The following is a 13101-nucleotide window of genomic DNA, read 5'->3' as shown; positions in this document are numbered from 1 at the left end:
TGCCATCATCACTCCTGCGTCGCGTGTGAGGTAGCGGCACTGCTGAGTTAACAAAGCTCCACTCAAGATGCGGGGCAAGTCCTGAGCTACTTAATCCATGCTGAGCTCTGTGGTGTCCATCATTCCTACCAATTAGATCAAGGGTTTTGGTTTTTAAACTCTGCCTACCACGTATCAGTCTGGTAGGGCCTCCGTGCTGCCGGCTTCTGCGGAAAGTCAGCGCTGCACCGAAACTGATGTGTGATCGTTCTTGTCCTAGCCACCTGCAGTAGGTAACTTTGGTCTCTTGGTGGTAAGTACCAAGCTCACAGGTGAAGCGGGAGGATAATTTCATTGCTGATTGTTAAGATTTAGATTCAGCCATCATGTGATGACTGCTGTATGACAGCATCTATTTATAATGTTTCTTAGGGGTTAGAAGTTTTTCTCAGTTCCAGCATTCAACTGCAAAATGAATAGTACCGCTGAGAATAAGACTTTGCACTTCTTTAATTCCTTCTCTAGCATCCTAAACCATTTTTAAAATATTAATGAAATATGCCATTTTCAGGGGAAATGAAAGCATGGAAAAATCTGTTGAATGAGGTGATTTTCCCAAAAGCCATGCCAATTGCTTGCAGTAAACCTGGATATAAATCTTTTCAATAATGGGTAAAGTTCCTGTTGTTCTAGGCCCTCTAAAAATGCACACAAAGAGATGGTTTCTGCTCTGAGGACATTTTGATCTAAGTAGATTTTAAATTAGCAGCAGGCAGAAAGAGACAGAGAGGTGGCCTGTTCCATGGAACAGGTCAGGCATGATACAGTCATAGAAGTCTGTGCTTTAAACTCTTGGCCTGGATTTTTTCCTCCCACTAAAGAAAATGCTCAAAAAACATTGTTTATTGCTGTATATATTTATATATGTAGTAGCTATAAGCTGTTGCTCTGAAACACAAAACATCAAAGAAGCCCTCAAGGTGGTGCAATGCTTGAGAGTACTATATTAAGCTGCTTAGGAAGGTCTGACACCATAATTTGTAACTGATCTGTCTATAAATTATTGTCCATAGAGAACAGTTTTGCTCCATAAATATTGGTGCCAAATTGGAAGATAAACACCAGCAAAGGAAAACATTTCCTTGCTCGGAGGAGAAAAATAAGACAAGCTCTTAAAACATTTAAATGATGTTGGCATGTCTACAGCAGCACCTCTTTAATCTTATAAAGGTTGTACCACTCTATCTGCCATCTGTGTGAGTTTTATAATGCAACTAAGTGGCTCATGGCAACTGCTTTCTGGTAGCCTGATGCTTATTAGAACACTTCTGATTTGTTTTATAAATGAACATTTCACAAAGGGTCTTATTTTTAAAAGGCCTATCAGTGTCAACCCACTTCTGCCTTCCAAATATATTTCTCCTAGTTTCTGTCATTTTGAGGTTAGATTAAAACTCTAATGGGATATGGGTAAGCTTTAGACTCAAAGTGCTGAGGGGAAAAAAAAAAAAAAAAGATGTCTAAACCAGCAAGCCAAACAGACAGTTAAATAAAATACTTCTCATTTCCACACAGGTAGAAATGTAGGAAGCGCTGTGAGTCATTGAGTCTCTCTGTAACCTGTCAGGTTTCTAAGGGTCTGTGCCTACGGCTTCATCCCAGTTAAATTCTCTTTCAGCAGACTCAGCGTTGCACATGTTTTGGCCTTTCACTTTGTTTAAAAGCCTGTTGAAATTAATAGAAAGCCTATCAACCTCCTAAGATAGTGCCCTGTATTGTAATTTAATCCACTGAATAGTTACTGTGTACCTCTGGATACAAGAAGCCCTCAGAGAAATGAGTGATAATTAGATCTAATAACCCCCAAGGAATGATGGTTATTTTTTAAATAGTTGTTTTTGCTAACTGGCCTTGAGCTTGCACTGCAAATTTACATTGCACAAAATTTACATTGCCCTGGAGCAGCAGCAACTTAACGAATCTTTGTCTAGAAGACTTTTTGTTGTTATTGTTTTTTTTCTAGTTTAGGTTTTCTCTCTGAATGTCTCTATGGTTAGACTGATTGCAAGTTTCACAGAAAACTTGTGCCAGAATGCAAAATCCAGCCTTGCTGTAGTTAATGTCTAAAACTCCATCTTCTTCCAGGGTTGGCAGTATTTTGTGCACCTGGCACATTTAAGTTGCTGTTTACAATTGGCAAGTCATACTGGAATACTTCACCCCAATCTAGAGATCCGGTGGAATTTCAGCTGTGATTGTCCAGGGAATAATCGGTTCCCTTATGCCTGCTGCTGACCTCTGCATATTCCGTGTGCTGTCACCAACAACTGGATAATAATACCTTTTCACAGCGCTAGGTCTTTGTATATAAGGATGTTGCTCGAATGGCATCAGTCTAAGAAAGACTCAAGCAAAAATATCAAACCAATTTAGGTAGAGCATGAAACGTAATACTGTGCCCTTCAGCTTAAAACTCTGTACCCAGGTTTGTATTAGGTCCTTAATGTATTTTTAGTGGAAACAGAGCATCAAAACTACTTTCTGGACCTTGTTATTTAAGAAGGGTTATGGACATCTCAAAAGTTTGTGTGTGTTATGGGGAGGGGGGTGTGTGTGTGTGTCCCTTCATAGGAAAATGTTTCTTTCCGTTCACTTTCAAAACAAGGTTTGTCAGCTGCTAAAATTTCAGCGGACCTTTACATGCAATTAGTTTCTCTCACAGTAAAAAGTTCTGCCATAACTTCTAAAGTACTGTTGGTATAGCCGGATAGACCAAAGTCACTCTAGGCATCACAACTCTGAGGCTAGTGCAGAGGAGGCAAGACTGATGCACAGCAGTTTATATATAGAAGCAGCAACAGACAGATACGCCCAATATCAACAGCGCTAAAGCAAGTAATGCCTTTAACTCCTATTAGAAAAGGAATGAAAAACACATTCTTGACTAACATCAACTGAAGGTCACCTTTCTTTATTTTATTTAAGTTTAAAAATTGCTGCTGTTTTAATGCGTGGCATAATTAGAGCAGGGAACTTTGAGTCAGTTCTTACAAAGGAGAAATTTTGTTACAAGCCATCCTACTCCTGAGAAATCTGGACATAACAGATTATATAGGATTGTGCTTAATTCACCAGATGGTTAGTTACATGGAATTCACTTGGATCCTGAGAAAGGGTTGGTTCGTTGAAATGGTTTGCCTGATTCAATTTAAGCGTAGCATGAATGCCCTGTACAGCCTAACTATTACTTCTTCTACCCAGCAGGTTCCAGGCTGTGTATGAAACTTGCAAAGAGAAGACAGGTCTTAATAGTGTGCGGTACTCTACGTACATTTCCAGATTTCTCTGAATAGGTGCCAGGGCTCTTGCATACCTTTATCTGCAGTTACTAATTGAAGTATCATGCAGACATAAAGAATTTGTCTTATTCCTACATTAGCAGCAGTGCATCACATTTGACACAAAAATGAGCACAGCAGGCTTTATATACCAATCACCTATTAAAAGTTTGATTCATTCTCATACCTTTGGTCTCAGGAGGGCTAGAAAAGGCTTCACAAGGGCAAAGGCTTTAAAATACTTTTTAATTCACATTTCAAATGAAGTCTGTAATGCATCATACTTCAAGCACTAGTACAAAAGTCAAAGGAAAAAGCAGGGGAAAATGGCAATTACTCTTTCATAACAACTGCAAAGGATGTTATCAACGCTACAGATATTAAAGCCATTTACTTGCCATCACCAAATAAAAGCTTTATGCAATTAAAACATATGGCTGGTATTAACTGAAAAAGGGACAGGAAATTGAACATTAAAGGTGACTCTGCCCTTAATTCACTGTATCGTTGGGGGAGGGAGGAGAGTGTGTTGAAGTGCTCCGAGTGAAAGGGCGACCGACAACCTTATCTTTGAATTTCCTGCCTTTCGTCAGCTACTATTACAACCTGCATGCTTAAGTATTAAAAAAACCTCTGAAGCGTTATAAAACCTGATCAGTGCCTCTTGAAAAGCTTGACTGTATTTACATGCTAAATTCTTCAGTGTAAAGAATCAGTTCCCTCCACCCTCTGTATTTTTTTCGCAGTAAAAAGAATAGCTTTGGCTTTTAGTGAAATGGTTGTTTAAATCTTATGTTTAGTGAAGTCAGCGGAACTTTCCGTTCTTCCAATTTTATTTCTGAAAGGCTATATCCCAGAAAGCTAATTTCTGGAAGCATTTTCACATTCCTGATTAAATAGAAGTGCTGAATTGTCTTTTTAGAGTGCATACCAGATTAGTTCTTCTGACAGCCTATATAGGGCTACTTTCATTTACACTAAGCGAGGAGTTGACTCTTTATGTGGTTTGCTTGATGTAATAATGGGAGGACTCCCCCTTTTTTCTTCTGCCTTTCTTCATGCTAGTTTCAAACCAGTATTTAATGAGAATACCTACATCTTTCGACTTTACTGTCCTTACAAAATACTCACAAATTGTAATCACAAATACTTTACTGTCCTTATATTTAGTGTCAGCTGCAAATTATCATCACCATAGAATGGTTTGAGTGGGAAGGGACCTTCAAGACCATCTAGTTCCAACCCCCCTGCCATGGGCAGGGACACCCTCCACTAGACCAGGTTGCCCAAAGCTCCATCCAACCTGGCCTTGAACACTTCCAGGGAGGGGGCATCCACAACTTCTCTGGGCAACCTGTTCCAGTGCCTCACCACCCTCACAGTAAAGAATTTCTTTCTAACATCTAATCTAAATCTGCCCTCCTTCAGCTTAAGGGCATTACCCCTTGCCCTATCACTCCATGCCCTTGTAAACAGTCCCTCTCCAGCTTTCTTGTGGGGCCCCTTCAGGTACTGGAAGACTGCTAGAAGTTCTCCCTGGAGCCTTCTCTTCTCTAGGCTGAACAAGCCCAACTATCTCATTCTGTCTTCATAGGAGAGGTGCTCCAGCCCTCTGATCAGCTTCGTGGCCCTCCTCTGGGCTGGCTCCAACAGCTCCATGTCCTTCTTATGCTGGGGCCTCCAGAGCTGGACGCAGTACTCCAGGTGGGGTCTCACCAGAGCAGAGTAGAGGGGCAGGATCACCTCCCTTGACCTGCTGGTCATGCACCTTTTGATGCAGCCCAGGACATGGTTGGCTTTCTGGGCTGCAAGTGCACATTATCAGGTCATGTCCAGCTTTTCATCCACCAGTATCCCCAAGTCCTTCTGCTCAGGGCTGCTCTCAATCCATTCTCCATCCAGCCTGTAGTTGTGCTTGGGATTGCCCCGATTGGCCTTGCTGAACTAATGAAATTGCTTTCGTTAGGAAGAACGTCTTGGCAGTTTATGAAGTTGCCATATTAAAAATTCAGAAGGGACAAACAATTATCTAATGTTTTTGTAAACCGTGGGCTTCTGAAATGATTAATGACCACATTTGTTCTGTAAATAAATACAAAGTTTTACAAACAAATATGTCAAAAGGGATCCAGTTCTGTAAGCTTTTGCTGGAATGATCCCCATTAATAATCAGTGTGGGTAACAGCTATTGTCTATTCACATGAATTTATAAAACCTAGCTGTCTCATTATTTTAAAAATACATGTTTCTATAAGCCTCAGGTTACATTTCTATGATCTTACCATTCTGGAAGGTATGCAATATCTTGTCAATCAGTTTAATATCTTCTTAGGCTTAATTTAAGATGACCATGTAAAGTAAGTACTCAAACAGTAAGTTTGTGTCTCTGTGGGATTGTGTGAAAAGCCTAAACAACTTTCTGGCAATTCCTTTCCTTTTCTTCTGTTGTCCTTGTTACTGAATGATGCTAAATCCAAATTTGGTATTCCAGGCCATGACATGCTGATGACATCCTTCTTTCAGGCAGCTGAAGTGAATACTTCTCTGCACCTTTTAAATATATTAACCAAAATAGATGTATTTTTCAGGCTCCCTTTAACCTGTAAGAGCACAGTATGTTCAATTGATTTTTGACTTTTTGGTTTGTCTTTGATTATGTTCTCTTCTGTGGTCCAGTTACTTGACTGGAAGCTTACATTCCTGGGGAGTATTGAGCCAGTAACTAAATATGTGTTTGAAATTTAATATGCAAATTAGTATTTTAGTATTCAATAGAATTTATTTTAAGCTGATCCTGTATTTTCAGTGTCATGTGCCACCATTTTTCAGTTTCAGAGTTAAAAGCCCATTAAGATGAAAGGGACAAATCACATCTTGAGTTACCATCTCAAAGCCTTGATGCAGGTAGGCACATCATCACCCTGTAGTTTGTAGTCAGGTCATATTTTCGACTTGGAAAGTTTGAGTCAGAAAGCCTGGTTTCATTTAGTGTTTAGAGGCCCTAGTTTACTTTAATTCATTTCCATGAGCTCAAAATCTCTAATTTATAAAACTACCTAAACAAAAGCTGGGATTCTCCACTTGAGTGAATTCAGAAAATAGGATATTTTCCAGTAACATCTAATATTCAAGACTCAGCCAATGAATATGGTTCTTGACATACTCTGTGTGTGTCAGTTCTGTGTTTTCTGATACTGTATCCTGGATACACTCAGCATTGTGGTTATTGATTTATAATAGTAGAGAGGCAGAGCAGTTGGAACGTAACAAAGCTTTTTGCTTAAGAATTAACTATCCTTGAATGTATAAGATTACAATACAAACAACATGGCTGCCTGTAGTTAATTCGTTTGATTTATCATCTAAAAGTCTAAAATTAAGGTGAATTTACTGCACTTGAAAGGCACTAGAACAAAAAGCCCAGACACTCAGGTCTTGTGTTATCTGCAGAATTGATACAGTGCAAATAACAACAATTACTCCCAGTCCATCACTTTTTTACAGAGGTAACACATTCACTTGGGTGCTAATGAGGTTCATTCTTCTGTGGTCCTTCATTCCTATATTGATATCACATGTGAGGATTCACCATTGAGCATTCTGGCCCAAGATTTCATACAATAAAATGTTACTGTCCAAATATTGTCTAACACCAACTCACTTTTCACTGAGCAATTATCAGTTACTAGTTGGAGACAACTGTGAATCATCAGTTGATGGACAGGGCTCACTCCTGTTGACTGCAAGTCTCTTTTCCATGAACTAGCCTTCTGCTCTGGTAAGAGTATTTGTTATGTTTGTTATTGGCTCTTGAGCAGTCTTCTGTTAAAGACTGAGATTTATCTCTTCTGTTATCTCTCTCTTCTTTCCCTCCTTTCCTCCTTCCCTCCTTACAGAAAAATCCGTAAGAAGTTCACCAGATCACAGCTGAAAAGAGCTTCCAGAACACCTTGTTCTCCGATCATTGCAAAGACAAAGTGTCTCATGAACAATAGGCAGGCACGAACAGAGCCAGGAACCATCATGCACTGAAGATATAACAGCATCAGCACCATAATCATGTCAGAATCATGTTTAATTGTGAATGCAGATACAACAGGACCTTCCACATCCTCAAGACAGAAACACCGTACAGACAGATTGTGGCTGGGTTCTGTGTTCTGGGCAGGATCCAACAGCAGCCCTTGTTTCCCTCGTCTCTGCAAGGGCTACTTCTGGTTCACTGTGCAGGCCTATCCCGGATTGTCCTGCTATTCCCTCCATTCCCAGTCACCAGTGTTGGCTGGTCAGGGAGGGACTGTTTGCACTGACCACACTGAAGGAGTATGGATGCAGGGTCCACCCACCACATTTGTGTATGCCTTCTAGTGGCTTGATACAAAAATATGCAGCTTTCAAAACTATTGCAGTGTCTTTAAAGTGGGATTTAGCATTGAGAGGCTTGCATTTTCAAAAACAGCTGCAAACTTTGGGTGTTCATATTTTCCAGTATTGACTTGAGTCGCTTTGGATTTGATTTTCTGAACTGCTGAGCATCCAGACCCTGGAATGAGGACAAGGAGTTGTTTAGCGGTTCTGAAACTCAGACTGAGTTAGTAAGTGCCCATAGAGGCCAATTTTCAGAATTCTGGCCATATTAACTTTGGTTAAAATCCTGGAAAGTATTATGTGTGGCAGTGAACATCCAGCTGGACTAGTTGCACGTGTAGGAACTGGTCCCATTGTCTGTATATTTGCAAGCATCCACCTATTTCTTTGGGTATTTTTTGCATTTCTTGAAGCCTATTCTGAATAGTGAAAACCAGCAGAACACCGTTCCCAGGAAAACATGAAGAAATAGAGTATTTCCTATTAGAAATGTCTCTCCACAAAATAATTTCTACATTTTGATACGTCTGGATAAAAATATGTCTTGCAGAATGCTTTGAAGTTCATAATTGTAAGGCTACAGGTGGAAACTTAACCATGGAGAGATGATGTGCCTTTTGAGACTACTTGTAGGAAACTGTCAATCCCCCTGAAAGTGGGAATGGCAACAGAGGCAGGTCTTTTTTTTTCTACTCAGGTACTTACAGGTGAACAATCTCTGCCCTACTTTGAAATCAAGAGGCAACCAGTGTGTAGCACTGCTGTGTAAACCTAGGTGGGATATGTTGATTATCTGAGGCAAGTTGTGTCCTTTAATAGGTTTGGTTTCTGTATGGCTTTTGAAGAGGCAGACAGACACTGAACACATCATAATAAGCTGAGATGAGTTTCAAGACTTTTTTTTTTTTTAAAAAATCTCTTTACTCAATAGCTCTAACAGTATAGTATAGATGTGAGGTTTTCATCCAGTTGTCGACGTGCACTCAGCTCTGTGGTTAGACAAAGATGTAAGTAGTGCCTAATACTTCTGGGTGATTCCCCCCAAATTATTCTCCCCTCATATGATTCATGATTTCAGCCTGAAAGAGCATCTGTGATCTCAGCCTATAACTAGCCATACTTTTCATGTAGGATTTTCTGCTCCTGAGACAGTGACCCAGATGCTTCTTCAAAAAAGAAAGCACCTTGACCTCCTGAAGGGACTTGCTGATGATTTTCTGGAGTGATGGATCCAGGTCTTGTCCACTGTCCTACACCAGCAAGAAAAGGGTGAATATGAAGGAGGGATTGTGACATGAAGTGCTCCTAGTACCCTGAGCACCCTAGTGAATGTCACTGATTTGAACTCAATTGGGGAAGACCTGGGATTCATCTGCTTACAGTTCCTTCCAGTAGCTGCTGAAGTGTGCAGCCCTAGGAGTCTCTTCTAGCCACAGGATCTGTTTTTTTCCTCGCAACAGGAGGGCTCTTTTCATCAGATAACTGAGCGGAGACAACCTATTCTTATTAGTAAGAACTGCCTTTATTAACTACGACATATGGAAACACCTTCTGTATAATAGCTTCCTCACCCATTAAAATAAAGAAAACATGATTATTCAGCAATCTGTTTGACTGAAAGTATGAAAAACATGAACAGAAAGAGCTTTGTTTCCCTCAGGCATCAGTGAAACCACACACAGCAGACTCATTTACAAAGTGTCATTAGCTGTAAGGTGATGGACTTTTTTACCCTGCCTTATTAAGCTTGTGCTCAAATTACTTCTTTTAAGTCAGTGTGCTACAGTGTCTAGCCAGTATTTTGTAAAATGTCTGTGTGTTTCTGCTTTTGACAAAAGTATTAGTATCTGTAATAGTCTGATGTGAAGTCATTTTTTCTTCTTTCCATCTGAGTTGAGAGAGAGAGAGATACTGGTAACAAGACTCCCTGTTACGCAGCCAGCTGCCTCATACCGATATCTTTTGCGTCAAACAGCTAAGGTAAGGAAGAATCATTGCAGCTTCAAGCGGAGGTGCTTCATCTGGATACACTGGAAATAATGCTGTGCCCCTGCCCGGCAGAGTCATTTCACAGGTTGGAATAGCCGACCTTGGGGTGGGTAAGGCACGGAGGAGACTGTTTGCTGGAGTAACCTCTGCTCCATCATTAAGTTGTTTTGCATGCAGCTGCACAGAGACTTTTCCCTCCTCTAAAATGCACACAGTGCACAGAGAAACTGCACGCCGTGTATCGCACCTTTGTCTTTACCTGCTCTCTCTCCATCTTACCTTTCCTGCAAGATGTTCTCCAGAGATGGATACGGGATTTACCTGTGAATTTCAACCGAAAGCATCGATGGAAGATTAGCTGAAGACATGTTCCTGCTGGGTTCGGGCATAAAGATTTAAATTTTTGTAGAAATTGTGACACTCCTTACCACAGTATCGTACAGCTCCATGCTTTCTGTTGAGTTAAAGATTTTTCTACTGGTTGTGAGCAAAGATAATACATTCCTGTGTAAACTGTAACAGTATATCCACAGCAAATCAGAGCTCAGTAGTGTTTTTATCAAGTTTCCCAAGATAGTTATTTTAAAACTAGCTAACATATATCAGTCATCAACAATGACGCTGAGTATAAACATAAACCTCAGAAGCAAGGACAAGAAGTTTGGTACTTAGCATGGATGTACGCAAGAGAATCTAGGCAGCATCAGCACTGCATTCACAGTATGATTTATTTTCCTGTTAGCTAAATAAGAAATCTATCTGAAAATCTGCCTCTCTTCTTACAAATACGGGGCTGGAAAACCATGCAAAATGCACGATCTTTTTGTGTCCAGAGGTCTCATATAAAAATTGGGAAGATTGTTTTAACCTTTAAAATGTCAATGTTGCTCATTTCAACTATACGGCTATTCTGCTCTCTTGGAAGTATTTTGTATATTGTTTTCAGATTATTTTTAAAGGCCCCTATTTAGTGATGGAAGTTCTGGTTCTGTAGGATGGAAAAATGAGCTTTTGAAATACTTGAGACTGCTTGAAATGTGTTGGTGATATGAAAACAACATCTTTTAAACCAGTGTTTTGATTAAGGGTAAATACAGCCTTCATTTCTGCAGTCCAAACCTTGCAGCATGTTATGAAAAACTGACTATTGAAGCTGAAATGAAGAACAAACAAGCAGTAGAAATGGTGAAATGGAATCTGGACTTACAGAATGTGCACTTTTTATTAGTCTAAAAGAAGATTTACCTTTTTTTAATAACTATAATTTCAGTGTAGGTACTTTCCTAATTATGAAGGCTTAAATAAAATGGAATGGCTGTGTAGAAGTTTCTGATATAGTCACAGCATAACATGCTACAGCCTCTCGCAGAGAACAATTATAGTCCTTCAGAAATATTATATTGCAAAGTACAATATAGTGGACACGGTGTCTTTATATATGTGTACTGCTATGGTAATGGAAGTGTTAGAATCCTCTGGAAATTTCAGCAAAATAATATTCATTTTTCATTTTCTGTTGAAGGTCCTTTATATAAACCTGTGTCTTCATAAACCAGAGTGGGTGTCAAGAGATCTGAGTTTATATAACTGCACAGTGGAATTTTTTGGAGTAAGTCAGGACTTTTTTATTCAAATGTTGCATGTTGAGGGAGGAAACCTAATTTTGGAATACATGGGTTTTGGATAAGAGTTTTGAGGTTGTACTATATAGTGATCAACAAATTTGCAGAATATGCTCCTGTTGCTCATGAAGATTTAACAGTTGGTATTGAAATACAGTATTGATTAAATAAAAAATAGAGGCGTTAAAGAGCTGTCTTTTTAAAATTCTGTTGTTTAGACTGAAAGTGATTTTCTCAAGGGAATGGTAAAACTGGGAAGCTCAATGTTGAGTGTGTGAGGATGTGGAGCACCTTAGAATGAAACATAGTACTATTTGATTTGCATTAAAGTGTCTTTGTGTACAAACTTTGTGACTCTTGGCCCTTTTTGCAGGAAACTGAATTTCTGCATTGACACTATCATCTTATTTTACAGTAGGCTATTGAATAATCAAGAGACGGAAAACTGGTGAGCTGTTTAAACTGCACTAGAGTTAAAGGCACAAGTAGATGAAATGGGGATGAGGAAAGAAAGCTCAAAAGTCAGAGAGAGATGAGGTATTAGGCATTGCATTGGAATACTAGAAAACTTCTTAGGACTGAACTGAAATCTAGGCAAAACAACTCATAGTCCATAAAAAATACTAGAAGTTACAGTGCATTGCAGTCTCCAGGTGTTAGCCCATCTAAACTTTGCAGGTCGTTATTAGTGTCAAAAACTTTGCATGTTGTTAATTGGGTAGCACCTGGAACTGGTGGCTTCTATGTGAATATGGGACATAATCTGAATTGTCTTCCTTACTAACATCTGAAGTAACTTCCCCAAAGAAATTGGATATTTTTTTTGCAGAGAAGGAGAATCATACAAAGAGCTTCTGAACAGATGTAAGGGCTGCTACTTCACAGGTTTGTCCAAGGCAACTGTTTCCACTTCCTAATTCCCCCATCTGTCTTGGGGAAGGCAGGATTTATGTGGATCCATGCTGCTTGCTCCACACACTAACTTTTGTTTCAAGTATGTGCATTAGAATGGATTTTTCCCCTCCCCTGAAGAGACCTGTGCAGATTCCAAGCCGCAAAACTCAAGTTCTTCTGTGGTGTTTGGATTTCTTTGGCAAGATGAGTTACATTTACTAGTCCTTCTGGGTGAGTTGCATTGGTAGCAAGGAGGGGATAATCTCTGGAAGCAGTCCTTTGCTGGGGGAACCGAGGACATGGGGATCTCTTTAACCAGGCTTACAAGGAATCTCAGTCAAAAAGGAGGACGTCCAAGATACTCATCACTTCCAAAGTACAACCATAAAGCCTTTCCCTTGTCCAGTTGAAATATGTAGTTGAGGGACCACTTTAATCTCGTAATTCTTTAGTTCACTGTAAAGGTATTGATCACACATACAAAGCCTCAGCAATGAAAGGACATATATATATAGTGTTTTTCTTGTCCCTTGCACTAGCAGTCAGAAAAAAAGAAGAAAAAAAATGAAATAAATAATAAATAAAAAAGCTGTGCTGTCTACTTGAAAGCAGAAATGATCGGAAAGGGCATTTTACTAGGGGCTGAATTCTGTCTTGGTCCTTGGCATATGCAGAACTTTCATAAAACACTGTAAATGCAGAATACATTTTCTGTGAGACTGGTTTGACACCATGACACTTTTCCATGAAGTCAGATGCACTTTGGCTGTTTTATATAATAGGAAACTGGCAGACGAGTGACTGTTACCATTTCAACTTAACATAAAAACCCTACATGGGCTTTAGGACCCTGTTATATTACAGCCACTTGTTACCACTGTGGCAAGACCAAAGGTTCTTCAAATATTTGT

General features: G+C 39.6%; 1 protein-coding gene across 3 annotated transcripts in view; it reads left to right on the top strand.

Annotated features, from left to right (window-relative positions):
- Positions 1-11628, top strand: part of MTA3 (metastasis associated 1 family member 3) — a 138699-nt gene extending 127071 nt beyond the window's left edge. For 2 of the 3 annotated variants that reach the window (XM_054821860.1, XM_054821862.1), the window contains exon 19: positions 7214-11628. In XM_054821860.1, coding sequence (XP_054677835.1) covers positions 7214-7349 — 136 coding nt within the window. In that variant the 3' untranslated portion in view covers positions 7350-11628. The remainder of the gene's footprint in view (positions 1-7213) is intronic. The other variant, XM_054821861.1, reaches the window with a different exon arrangement.
- Positions 11629-13101: the final 1473 nt, after the last annotated feature.

This window comes from Grus americana, chromosome 3 (genome assembly GCF_028858705.1).
Source record: "Grus americana isolate bGruAme1 chromosome 3, bGruAme1.mat, whole genome shotgun sequence".
NCBI lineage: Eukaryota > Metazoa > Chordata > Aves > Gruiformes > Gruidae > Grus > Grus americana.
This window is presented reverse-complemented; position numbering and strand designations above follow the sequence as displayed.